This window comes from Ammospiza caudacuta, chromosome Z (assembly GCF_027887145.1).
Source record: "Ammospiza caudacuta isolate bAmmCau1 chromosome Z, bAmmCau1.pri, whole genome shotgun sequence".
NCBI lineage: Eukaryota > Metazoa > Chordata > Aves > Passeriformes > Passerellidae > Ammospiza > Ammospiza caudacuta.
Window position 1 is genome coordinate 23,504,133 of NC_080632.1, and position 14,367 is coordinate 23,518,499.

The 14,367-nt window shown below is 37.2% G+C and overlaps 1 protein-coding gene across 1 annotated transcript in view; it reads right to left on the reverse strand.

Annotated features, from left to right (window-relative positions):
• PIGG (phosphatidylinositol glycan anchor biosynthesis class G) overlaps window positions 1-14,367 on the reverse strand; it is an 80,885-nt gene that overhangs the window by 49,169 nt on the left and 17,349 nt on the right. The window contains exons 7-9 of the mRNA XM_058823748.1: window positions 11,805-12,022; window positions 9,144-9,425; window positions 1,595-2,052 (exon numbers count right to left, since the gene is read on the reverse strand). Of these exons, the coding sequence (XP_058679731.1) occupies window positions 1,595-2,052; window positions 9,144-9,425; window positions 11,805-12,022 (958 nt within the window). The remainder of the gene's footprint in view (window positions 1-1,594; window positions 2,053-9,143; window positions 9,426-11,804; window positions 12,023-14,367) is intronic.

A 14,367-nucleotide genomic window follows, 5' to 3' on the forward strand; every position in this document is an offset into this window, starting at 1 on the left:
AACTTTTCAGCTGCAGGAGTATCAGGTCCTTGTTTCATGGCCTTGTGGCACCAGCACACTCCAAAGAAAAGGACTGTCTGAAGAAAAAAATCTGGCTCAGGACATAACTGGAGAAATAAATCTTCCGCAGATGCTCAGGATTGATTGTAAAAATTCGCACAGTCACACCAAATCATACCTCATCCTGCTCACACATTGGCTTAGCTCATACTGAAGAAGTGAGTTATCTATCATATGGACATGATATAGGAAATATGACTTTTTTTCCTCATTTCCTGACCTCAAGAGCAGAAATGCATGCTGAAAGCTCTGGTGTGACGGTGTTCACAGGGATCCTAGGATGAAGGAAGAGACGAGGATCTGACTCCATGTTTCAGAAGGCTTGATTTATTATTTTATGATATATATTACATTAAAACTGTACTAAAAGAATAGAAGAAAAGGTTTCATCAGAAGGCTGGCTAAGAATGATAACAGAGGTTTGTGGCTCGGCTCTCTGTCCGAGCCAGCTGGGCTGCGATTGGCCATTAATTACAACCATCTGACATGGGCCAATCACAGATCCACCTGTTGCATTCCCCAGCAGCAGATAATCATTGTTTACATTTTGTTCCTGAGGCCTCTCGGCTTCTCAGGAGGAAAAATCCTAAGGAAAGGATTTTTCATAAAAGATGTCTGTGACACTCTGGTATAGAACAACTGCTATAATGCAATAAATTCCCTCATAACTCATGTCTTTCAGCACTTATGCCTGTCACTGCAATTAGCATTTCATCTGTGACGCTGCCAATAAATAACAAGTCTCATATTAGTCCATTTCCTCATGTCATTTTTAATGAATGATGAATGACATTTCATCCATGTGTTGTAAAATACTGGCAAGAAATCTATTTATCTTACACAGCAGAGCCTCTTCATCTGCTGTTTGCAAAACATTGACTAGACAGTCAAAAAGTATTGCATCTCTATCCACTAACTGAAGTACATGAGACAGTTCAAGTATCACTGAATAATAACTTTAGTCCTTAAAAATACTGAAAGGCATTAGAAAAAACAGAAGCCTTTCTCTGCTGTCCTTTCAGTTATAAAAAATCCTTTTCATGTTTATCATATTACACTCAATAAATTCCTTCAGCTTTTCACCCACACATTACAAGCATGTGATAGATAAGGAAGAATTCTATGTGCGGCATCTTCTCCTGTGACTTCAGAAAGTTTGGAATTATGCAGAACCTTCCTGCCTGAATTTCAAAAGTTTAATTCTATTAAGCAATTTTTAATTTCTCAAACCAGACACTGTTGACTTACACATGTAAAATATTTACTTTTTGCTTCTGATAAACCTATCATGTATTTGGCATTAATTAGGTATGTCATGGTGCAGGGCAAAGATTATAAACTATTGATAGTACACAAGGAATTACTCCTGCATGAAACAGAAGTGAAAAAATTCCTTATGTCACTTCACCATTTATCTGCTTGTTTGCAGCACTTCCTGATCAGAGACCATATAGAAAAATACATATTCCACCAAATTCAACACACATTAATTTTTAAATAAGGCAGAAAGTGTGACAATAAATCAGATACCAACCTTGTCAACCAGTGTCCAAAGTCTGGCCGATGAGCCCACTGAACACCTGTCTGATTCAAGGATCGAAGCAGCCGACAGCAAATAAGGATGATCCATGGAGTTGCTAAGCTTATCCACTTATCTGATCCTTTTATGAATTCAGAGGAAGAGGTAGCCTTGCCCAGTTTTGAATTACTTGCTGCTGGAATGTCTATATTCTTGCACTCAGAGGATTCCTCGACACTATCAAAATTTTGTTTCACACTGGAGCTATGTTGAGGGTCACATTCTTTCAGAAGAAAATTATTTCTACAAAGTTCCTGACACAGCACCAAACAAAGTGTATTGATAAGAAAATACCAGGTTTGATGTTCCTCTTCTATAAAACTGCTTGCCCCCAAACTCAAAACATGGCCAATAGTTCCAGCCAGAATCAGGACATCTATTTCTGACCAGCTATAACTGGAAGCAACAGGATTCTGGAAAAAAAAAAAAAAAAAAAAAAAAAAAAAAACACAAAAACAAAACACAAAAAAAGCAGTGGTGAAAAAGTATGTAAAACTTTCACTTGTATGTATTCACCAATGAAAACAAAATAAATAGCAGGATAACTTATAACTTATAGCTATCTTTAGAAATTCAAAATTTCAGTGAAGCATACTCAGCACTACAACATAGTAATGATTTTTAAAAGTGCATTCTGTTTAAGGAATAAAACTTCTCTATGAATAATCATCACAACTTTACAGATTAAGATTCCCTACCACTCTGTAACAGAAGGTTCAAAAGAAGTTCATGCCCTGTTGCATATTTGTAGAAGTAAAAATAGAAATCCGGCAGAAATCTTGAGATATAGATAATAGGTAATTCTCTAGTAGTTGAAATCTGTGATATCTTCAACTCAATGCAGTGACAGCCTTCACTACTCAAGCTAACAAAGTTGCTGCCTGATGACCTTGGCACCCCATGACCTTGTCTAGCTTGAAATGCGTCTTTCACCATAAAATCTACTTTAAACCATCTATTACTTACTTTACAATCTGTGCTTATCTAAAAACACAATATTTTTTGTCTAATACCTTCATTAGCTCAATTTCCTGTTCTCAGCAGCTAATTGGAATTGCCTTACCATTACTACCTCCAATGGTAGGGCAAAAGAGAAAGCCTAAGGGCATGAGGAAGTTGAGAGTACCCAGTTTATTGCTGTTATCAAGTAAAGAACCATTTCAGTACATAAAGAAAGCCATAAAAAGACCACAGAGAGACACAACCATGGTAAGTATGCACTAAGGAAGATCATAAAGATGACCAAAACTCTTCAGCCATTAACTGACAGGCCAGTAAGAAATCACAGGCACAGCTCTGAAGAGCATCAGTCTGGACTCTGTAACAGATAAGGGAGAAGTGACAGCACATGGGCGTTACAGGTATCTGAGAGTGCCTGTGGATCTGTACCAACTCATTAAAGAGAGCTTCAAGAATGTCAAGGGTGGGGAAGAGGGGGTGGTGAGGAACATGCTAGAAGCAGGGGCAAAGTAAGAGGGGAAAGGAGAAAGGATTCAGTTACATATAAGGAGGAGCCAGTGCACATCTCAGACTGAGCCCTGTGCCTGGTTACTGTGGTCTATCCTCTCTTACTAAATCCTCTCCTATATTCTGTTCAAGCCCATTCCCTGTCCCACCTGTGGGTGTTTCAAGATGCAACTGCGAGGGACAAGCCTGTATGTCAAAAACTTGAGACCAGAGCAAGTAAAAGCAAGAACCAGAGGACAGTGGAACCACCAGGAGCTTCCTAACAATACCTTAATGAATAGGCTAGCATACATGCTTGTGAAGAATTTTGGGAAAGACAATGTCAATACACTGTCTCACACATTACTATTTCTTTTGTCTAATTTTGCACTATTACAGAATATTATGCAGAATCTCTTATAATGTATTTGAAGCATCTAGTGAATCAAAAATTTAGAAGCCAGACTGAAATTACTGCATGCCATTTTTACTTCAGAACAAAGATATCTGAAACTACTTTCACATTCATTTCTTTAACTGCGTATTTTAACTACATCATCCTCCTACATCTGACCTATGAAAAAACTTTTTTAAAAATCTTGAATATTCACAGGGATAAATTTCACAGAGAAACTACTAAATTTAAAGATGCACAGTGTACTATTATACCTGCACAGTTTAAGTCATGTTAGTAGAAAATCAAACCAAACTGACCTTTGAGCCAATAATAAGTAAGCAGGTATAAACAATACAAGTAGCTCTGAGCATCTTAAATGCAAGTATCACTTGTGTTTATGACTTACTGACAGCAGCATATGTATTTTTGTCAATAAGCAAGACAATGTAACACCAAGAGGACAATAAACACATGATGCAAGAAGACAGTTAATGTTATTAGGAAAAAAAAACTTTTTTAGGAAAAAGTTTTGCTTTAGGAAAAAAAAACTTTGCTTTAGGAAAAAAATAACTTTTGCAAAATTGAAATTTAATGAGATGTATGTGAAAGAATGCAGGAGCTATAACTACAATTATGACCTATTCACTTCTTCATTTCTTGTTTTCTTAAAGAATATATTACATCAAACTCATTTAACTTAAAACAAAAACCAACACAACACAACAACACAAACAAACATACAAACAAAACCCCACACAACCAAAAAAGTCTTCATGAGGTTACACACAACAATAATGGAGAGAAAAATACCAATAATAAAAAAAAATGCCCAAGTTCAATCTAAATTTACTAGCATTTGAAATTTCTTTGGTGGAAGAACAAACTCAGGTTTGTTTAGTACTCTGTTCTGAAAAGCAAATACCATAAGCTGGTATTTGGAACAAAAGGACAAGGTAGTCTCTGCAAAGACCAAAGAGCATGAAATTCACAAAGCTGAGACAAGAACAGTACATGACGGATCTTCAGCAAGTTAGAATCCCAATAATTCTATCATGCTGACCTTAAAGATCTTGGCTAACTAAACAAATGAGCATGTAAGCACCATCAGCTTGCAGAGACAAAGGAATCTGAGATCCTAAATAAATGAGAATGAAAAAGTCCACGATATAATTTGTCTTCTTTGTAAGACATAACATAAAATCCATCGAAGGACTGGTCTCTTGTATCTGGTTTCTGTCAGCAACCAACGTGAAAACTGAAGAAGTGATGCATTATCAATGGGGAACATACAAAAACCTCATGATGGCATTAATGTGAAATGTCCCAGGATCAGAAATCTGTATTTCTTGCCTGCTTGTCTCTCCTAACTTCAGTGAAAAGAGAAAAAAATTACTCCTATATTTACATCAAAGGATTAAAATCCAATGACATTTACTGATAAACCACAACTCATATCAGAGTTAAATCACTATGCAAAATTAAAAATTATGATGCAAATTATAATCTCCCGAGCCCTGATAATCTTCAGAAATTCTAGAAATATCTTCATCAAGGTTTTCCACATTTACTTCTAATTCCTTATGTATTAACTGTGCCTTATTACGAATGCCATGAGTATGGGGTCATATACAGTCTGACCTTCGATTTTTTAGATTGTACCTATTTTTTATATTTGGCTTAAAGGCATTGAAATGTAGGTCTTACTCTGATATTCACAGCTCTGTTTTTCCAGCTGCTGAACATTTCCAGCCCTCAGGAACTCAGCAGACACTCCAGACACTAAAAAAACAGTATTACTCTCAGTTTGTTTGGTATCTTGGCAAAAAAACTTCAAATAAAAGCTTTTGTTTAGAAATCTTTAAATGCCAGGCTTCAAATTATGTAAACATATCATCTCCCAAGCCAAGGCAATTTTAACAACTGATGTATCAGCACTAATATTTAAGCAACATGGAAACTGACCTCTCTGCCCCATCTTTGAACATACCTTGCCAGCTTGCAGAAGTGTCAGTACATAAATGACAGAGTACATGCACCTTTGATCATTAAATTTTGAAACTTCTTCACTTTGAAATAAAGCCTCCTGCACTCTAAGTCTTATTCCAGTTACCTTTTTTTTTTAATTTGTGATTAACCATCTACAGCTAATGCCTGAGAAATTCTGCAACTACTTTTCAGAGGAGAAACATTTTATTTTTCATGCTCACCATCACTCACAATTTAAACACTTATCATTATGTTCCCTTCTGATACTTGAGCTCCCTGAACCCATGATTCTCTATGATGGTAACTTTTCCATGCCAAAGTACTACAGATCACACTTGCTCCTACATTTTCACAGCAGTTTGGGATAATTTTTGAACACTACCTGGTAAAGACACTACCCAATCAGCTTTTTTCTCCCCAGATCAGAAAATGACAAAAATATTTTAGGTGCAATTGCATAAAAATGTAACATTGTTCAATTCATCAAGAATATCAAAAAAGGAGGAAAATCAAAAGTACTGTTATATGAACAGGTGCTTTAAAATAAACTGAAAGAAGGACATTTTGTATATGTGATAAAAACCCACTATAATTCTGCATAATGAAAATTCTCAAAATCTCTACTTGACAAGCCTTAACTTCTGTATTCTAGTTCAAAAAAATGGTTAGTTTTTATTTCTAACAGAAACAGGGAAAAAACCCCCCATAATTAGTAGTAGTAAATACCATGCTTATATCAACTACCAAGCACTTACAGTGAAACTATGAACAAGAAGTTAAAATTTTAAATAATTTTCTGGAATTCATAATGGGCTGCAGAACTATTTAAAGCCTGAAATATCACTAAAAGAAGGGACTGGTTCTGCTAGAAACACAGCAATCAGAATCTATAAATAACCATCAGGAAGCAGATGCTAACACTCCCTGCACTGGTCTTCAGAAAATTCATGAACTTGGTAATCAGTTTCTATATTCAGCCACAGTGGGGAAAAAAAAGCATTACAAATGAGAAGCACTTCAGAGAAATCTTTAGAAGAGAACGGAAACAATTTGAAGGAAAAAAGCTCTGAAGCTATTAACAGGAGAGCTTATCTTAATTACTTTTAGAATACCTGCATTTTATCGTATAGCTTGAGCTTAGAAAAGGCTTTTTAGCTTTTTTTTTTTAACCAGAAAGGCCAAGATTCAGGATTCTATTCCCACCATCAGAAGATGAGAGCTTCAGAATTCTGTCAGAAGTGGACTCCACAGGCAGATTCACAATATGGAGATGCACAGGTCACAAAACACTTGGATTCAGAGATATTTTAGCATAAGCGATACTCACAACTCACACAGAAGGCCCCTCGAGATCAACACACAGCATATGAAAACAACCCATTTCTCCCTGAAACCTAGGCGCTCTACTGGAAAGGGCATGAAAGATGTAGATGAACATTTGGAACACATCTTCATGACAAGCAGCGCCAGATTTATACACTGCTCCTTTCACCTTCTCCAGACTCTGCATTTGTCTAAGCAGACCCAAAAAAAACCCCACCACATCATTCTACAACAGCCTTGAGACTGGTAAAAATGCTATTCAGAACCCAGTCACTGTTTTTACACATATCTGGAATGAAGGCACATACTAACTAAACCCAAGAAATATTTCAAGCTTTGTTTGGAACTTGAACAGACACAACAAAGCCTCCCTGACTGATGAGATGAGATACATCCAGTAATTCAGTCACCTATGGAATAGGAGTGAAGACAGGATGACAAAAATGTATTTCTACTGGTCTGAATATAAAGTCATGTCTGCCCAACCAAAATTACTATTGCCTAAACTTCATAAGATTTACTTAAGCTTCCCCATTTTCAGATATATCTCAGGTAGGAATAAAATCACAAGACCAGCCTGGGATGGAGAATCCAATATTTTTTATTTCTATCTGCCCCAGCCCTGGAAAAACAAACATACAAGCAAACCTGCAAAACATTGCTGAAAATCTCATTCGTGTATTATCAATTTGAAGCAGATGGTCTGAGGGTAGTGAGACACTAGAACAGGTTGCCCAGAGAAGCTGTGGATGCCCCAACAGGGTCAGGCTAGACAGAGCTCTGAGCACCTGGTCCAGTGGAAGGTGTCCCTGCCCATGGAAGGGATTTGGAACCAGATGATCTTTTGTATCCCTTCCAACCCAGACCATTCTATCATTCTGTGATTCTTTGAGACTATCCACCTGGAGAAGAAATGTATCATCTCTTGCAATTGCTTTCCATGCTACTGAAGTGGTATGTACGTAAATTTTATGCAGGTCCACAAAATGCATCGTATTTAGATTTCTACTGTTTACTAAAATTAGAAAACCTAGTAACAAGATGAAAAACAAGTTTATCTTTCGTAGTTGTGCTTGTCACTGCACACCAAGTACATGTGAGATTTCTACAGTGAAGCATTAATACTTATTTCAAGATTATATTTTTCTTCTTTTTCTAAGGAAAAAAACCACTTAAATTATGGAAACAAAATTATAATCTGGCATAGTTTGAATAAAATATATTAGCAACCCTACTTATAAGAATTTAAATCTACACTCAGGAATTATAGCACATATCTGCACAGACTGCAAAATAAATCATTACTCAGGAATTCTGAACTTTCTGAATTGCAAGAAATATAGCTGTTACAAAATGTTTCTTCAAGTTGGAAAGTTTGCTCTTTTCTTTGATAGAGCATGTTGTCATATCATAAAACCAATGTACTTGCCGTATTTTGTCAGACACTAAAAAAAGGTACTAAACCCCCAAGCCTGATTCTACGAAACAGATTGATGAAGGACTGTACTGCACAGAGGCTGCACCATCAAATGGAGTACTATGAGCAGTGAAGCTATTGAACATTAGAGACCTTTGAAAAATATGACTAACAAGAAGTAGAAAAACCAGCTAGAAGCTTATTTTATGATCTGACAGACAGCTCTTAGCACACTAAGTTTCACAGTGGAAGAAAAGGCATTGCAAATTCTCTTTCCTTTGAATTTCCTGTATTCTACAGAACACAAACAATAAAACTCATCAAGTAACATAGAGAAGGTAACTCCTCACACTGAGAACACTTCAAGAACTCCGAAGATTTTAACAAACTCTATTTTTAAGCTTAAAAAGTAGAAAAGACAGATTAAATTATCTCTCTCTGTTGCATTTTCAAAACTATTTAAAAAAACCCAAACATTAGTAGCACCAATACAAGAAAAGGTATACTTACAGCCTTACTCTCTGTTGTATCATCACTTTTCCTTTGTTCATATTGTTGTAAAGCATTATACATCTTGTTTTAATGGCAATTGTGAAACCTAACTATGTAAAAGCATAGGATTTGTACAATGCATAACTGTTTCCAATCTCATAAAGTCAACCAGAAAATACTGTACAATATTTTAAAAAAATTCTTCAAATCATGTCAAAAAAAGCACTTCTTAGATCTTCATCAGATCAGTATCATGCCACAGCGACAACAACACATTTCAATTACAATTTTAAATAATAATACATATTCATATTACATTACAAATAAGAATTTCTTTAAGCACACGCAGAGAAAACACAATTTTAACTGACAATATTATGGAAGATAGAAGACAGTATATGAATGATAAAACATTTTGAAACACAATTAATGCACGCTCTCACCTTCGGTGGAAGTCTGTAATTCTCTAAGACCTCTGCAACAGCAGATAAAATACCACACATGAGTGCAGAAATCAGCATCATCACTCCAACTGCTGTTAACCAGGACATACTGCAGAAATAGCACAAACTTTCTGCTGATGTGCATACAATGACATGAACAGCACACAGCATCAGACACATCAGGTAAAACAGCAGAGAGAACAGTGGAGGGGAGAGGGGCACTTCAAATTCTGCCCGCTTGCTCAAGGCTTTTGGAACACTGAGCAAAAGCAGTATCAGAACCTAGAAAAAAAAGGAGAATTAATACTTTGAAAATTGGGGTTAGCTAAAGCATACACTAAGAATTCACATAAAAAATCATGCTGCTGTCATCCATGTCACTATGCTAATATGCATACTTTGTAAAAAAAGCTATGAAGAATTATGTTGGAATTCTTTTCCCTCAGAAAGATATTACCATATAAATGGGAGAACCCAATATTGTCTTTTCATTTATTAAGGGCTTAAACACACAAGTTACCAAGTTTAATAAATCATCATTTGCCTCCTCACCTGTGGCAACCAATCATATGTATGACCTTCATTCCCTGTAAAAGATCTTGAACTCCCAGTATCAAAATAGCTCCTAAGCAAGCAAATTTGACCCATTGTTTGTCACCTGTAAATGCCTGAAGTTAATACACTCTGTCAAAGACAATTTATTTCCTGTATGAGAAATACATATGTATGAGATCCTGCTGAGCTAAATAGCTTCCCGAACGAGGGGAAGTTCTCATACCATCACACAAGTGTATGCTGAATTTCTAGTTTATGAATTCTCCCAGTACTTCTTTTATCTCTCCTGATCTTAGCTGAATTTATAGTTTTACTTTCACTTTGCTCTGACCTGCACACAGATCAAGCAGAATTCCAAGTTTTCTCTTACATAACTGTGGCAGCAGAGATGATCAACACAAAGAAACTTTCTGCAACTCGTATACAAATCTTTACCAAAAAGTGGGAAATTTCAGCCACACACTGAAATGTTTGCAAGCTGCAGAGATGGAGCAAGGCTAGACTGACCTCAATCAGCTGGTGCTAGAGCAAGATTAAAACAAATCAAAACAAAAATAACTATATCAGAGCACTGTCAACCTGTAATCTTTCACTGTCACTTGTGAAGACCTATGCCTAAAATTTTTCCCACACTACAGTGAGACATAGTAAAGTAGACAAAAAAAAAGCTTTGCAACAGTCTGCTGTTTCTTCATATTCTACTGCATATTTCATTTGGTTATGAAAATATGCAGTTATGGCTTAAGTCTTACATTTCAGCCCATCACTTAAAACCAAAACAGCACTCCTGGCAGGAAAATGCTGAAACTGTAGGTATCTACCAAACTAAATTTAGGTCTTTTGAACAAATGCACTGTTATCAGTTTACGTCTCAGAGGTAGTCTCCTCATCCGAAGTACAGGATAAATGGCATTTATAGCATAATGTAGTTTGAAGAGACATCTGAGTTTCTCTACTCTTATTTATTCAGTGAAGGTGGAAAATCAATATCAAGGCAAAAACATTTTGGAGAGCAAGGCAGTTTCTTTAGTGTTGCACTGGAGAAAATAAACAATTCCAGCCATTTTGCTGGAGTCTTACAGCTACGCTAAGCATACACTTCTCAACAAAAATTTCTGTGGTTAGTAGCTGCATATTTCTTTGATGAAGAAATATGTATATTTCTTTGTGTATAACACCTAAGATTTGTTTTCAAGAAATAGTAAGCATCTACAACCGCAGTCCAAAAATAAAAATCTAAAGTAACATTCAACAACTTGAATGCACAGGTTCTGAAAATAAAGGAACAAAGAAAGATATGCACCTTCAGCTTTGCCACCTCCAGATCTTCCATCTGTAGAGCAGGAACAGAACCTACCATCCCATCTACCTAAGGGCACTGTGGAACTCATTCGTGTGAAGTGACCAGCAGAGTGACTAACCCCACTGAGCACTCTACCAGAAAGCCATTTCAGAAGCTCTCTGTATGCAGAGAGCAGCGCATGGCAGACAAGGCACAGAGCCCTGCCAGGACAAAGGAGACCCAGTACTTGAATTTTCCCCAAAACATCACTTGGAGTGATCCACTTAAAATTAAAGATTCGGTATATCTTATCTTTGTAACTACAGGAGATATGAAGAGGTAACCCTACAGCAAGTATTTATTTCAGGCCTCTAAATCTATCAGTACAAGGAACAATTCCTGGAACTGTGAGAATTTTCCATATAAGGTATTGCCTGTTTGGAGCAGCTATACTCAATATTAGATAAAGAGGAACAGCTAGGGATTTACTTGCCAGACTCTTTTTCTTTTTCCTAATGCAGTAAAGTCACTCAAAAATAGGAGGCTAACTAATATAGGAGTAATTAAAGTTGCAGCACATCTGCATATCTACTGTAACAAGATACACTAAAATGTAAGTAATTCATATCAAAAGCGCTCTTGAATAATTTCAAAGGCCAGATTTTACTTTAAAAAGGGTATTGATCATGCAAGAAGAATGTCAGCCAACCCTAAGAACCCATATTCAGTAATTTTAAAGACTAGTAAGTGTATACATTACATATCCAACACCAAGATACTTTACTTTTGTGCACTTAACTTTTACACAGAAAAGATTTTCATACCTCCATGATAATCACAGTCCCCACCATCATTGAATACATGTCATATTGTGCCACTTGTCTGCTTAATGAAGAACTCAAAGTCTTGAGGGCCTCTAAGTATTGCTTCAGGACCTTCTTGCCAAGATTTAAGAGTATTTCTGAATTATTCCCCTCTAAATACAGTTTGATCCAATTACCATGGGATTTTTCTGCTATCTTAAAATGTTCATACCCAGGATCTGGAGAGAGATAAGAAAAGAAGAAAGAGGGTCCATGAACAAAGATTATTTGGAGATGTGATCATATTTTTATATTTGCTTGTAAAATGTATAAAAACATATAATTGGTATGGCAGTTGAGAAGTTTTTCATGGGTACAAAATTACACTATCTTTCTGCAGCAATACCAGCTACTTGGAATAAAAGCAATTAATTCTAACCTAATAAACTGTCAAGACCTCTAACAATTGACAAACTTATATAGAATAACAATTCATTTTTACAAAATGTTTCCAGGACAAACAATTTAAATGCTTCAGATACTGGAGGGGGAAGAGAGCAATGCTGTTGACCGGAACACATTGTATAAGCAAAGCAGGAAATTATCAAATAGCTGATAGGGGAAACACCAAATGACACACGTCACATCAGCTGGTAGTACGAGTTGGATGAGTGGATGGTGAAGGTGGACTGAGAACTAAAAAAAGGCAGAGCTCAGAGGTTTTTAATCAGCAGTGTAAAGCCTATCTAGCTGGAGGCCTGTTAGTAGCAGCATCCCCTAAGGATCAACACTGGGTCCAAAGAAGTTTAACTTATGCACCAACAACTTGGATGAAGGCACAGAGGCCTCCCGTGAGCAGGTTCCCTAATGACACAAAGCTGAGGGGGTGGCCAACACCCCAGAGGGATGTGCAGCTCTTCAGAACTACCATGCCAAGCTGGAGGGACGGGAAAAGAAACATCTGAAATTCAACAGAGGCAAGAGCAGGGTAATCCTCCTGCACCTGGGGAGGAACAACCCCAGGCACCAGCACAGGCAGGAGGTGACCTGCTGGGAAACAGCTCTGTGGAGAAGCACCTGGGGGTCCTGGTGGACAACAAGCTGTCCATGAGCCAGCAGTGTGCCCTGGGGGCCAAGGCCAATGGGACCCTGGGGTGCATTTGGGAGAGCATTGCCAGCAGGTTGAGGGAGGTGATCCTGTCCCTCTGCTCAGCCCTGGTGAGCAGAGGGACATCTGGAGTTCTGGGCTCCTCAGGACAAGAGAGACATGGAGCTCCTGGAGCAGGTCCAGTGGAGAGCAAGAAAGATGATGAGGGACTGAAGCATCTCTTCGACAAAGAAAGGCTGAAGGAGCTGGGCCTGCTCATCCTCAAGAAGAGATGGATGAGAGGGGACTTCATCAGTGTCTGTAAGTATCTGAAAGAAGGGCGCCAAGAGGAAGGAGCCAGGTTCTTCTCCACAGTGCCCAGCAACAGGCAGGAGTCTGCTTGTTGACAAGAGGCAACAGGAGCACAGGAAGTTCTACCTAAACATGAGGAAGAACTTTTTTATACTGTGGGTGGCTAAGCACTGGAACAGGTTGCATGGAAAGTTTGCAGAGCCCTTTTCTCGAGATATGCAAAAGTTGTCTGACGCATTCCTGAGCAAGGTGCTGTAGGGGATCCTGCTCAAGCAGGGCAGTTGGAGTAAATAACCTGCAGTGATCCAGTCCTATTTTACCTAATCTGTGACTGCTTTTCAAATACTGATCATTTAATACAGTATGCATTCACAATACAAATTCAGTTGATAACACATGGAAAGCAAGAGCATAATTTTCAGAACATCACAGCTCACTGGAACTTATGTTATGCATGAATATTCACATTTATCTGCATTTTTTCTGAAAAATATATGTTTAATTTCACTTCACACTAATAGTATTTGCTATTTCCCTGCAATTTGATTTGAGAGGTAATGATAACTTAAGTACAAAAAGTCAATTTGGAAATTTTATATAACGTGCAGTTCTTCCCTCTTTAGCTTAAAGTAGGGTGAAACATTTGCTGTACAGTTTCAGACAAGAAAGGTTGAAACAATGAGTGAAATAACTTTGCTGTCACAAAGACTTAAGTTGCAGTTCTTTTTCACTCCTTGTAGATGATCAATGTATTCTACTTGGAAAAAAAAAAAACATTTATTTTTTTAAGCCTTTTCAGCAAAAGTGCATTATTAAATCTAGAAATATTTTAAATTTTATTTCAAGTGAATGAAGTTAAATGAAGTATTTCTATTCTCAAATCACATAGTCATGAAAGAATTGTGCTTACTATTTTCATGTCTCTTACCATACAAGACATTTCATCATTTACTGTGGGCTGAATTCAAGGTGAGAATTTTAAAAGGCAGTGTTTAACTCAAAATGTGCAGTTTGTTTTCCTAAGACTTCTAGCAGACACCAAGGCATGCTGACCCTGCTAATCAGGGGACTTGCAGGAATCTGCCAGAAAGCACAATCCAGCCAGCAGCAAACACCCGTTTATCAAGATAGCTGCCAGTGCTCACGGACAATTTTATTTCCTTTCTGTAATACTTTTAACTTCCC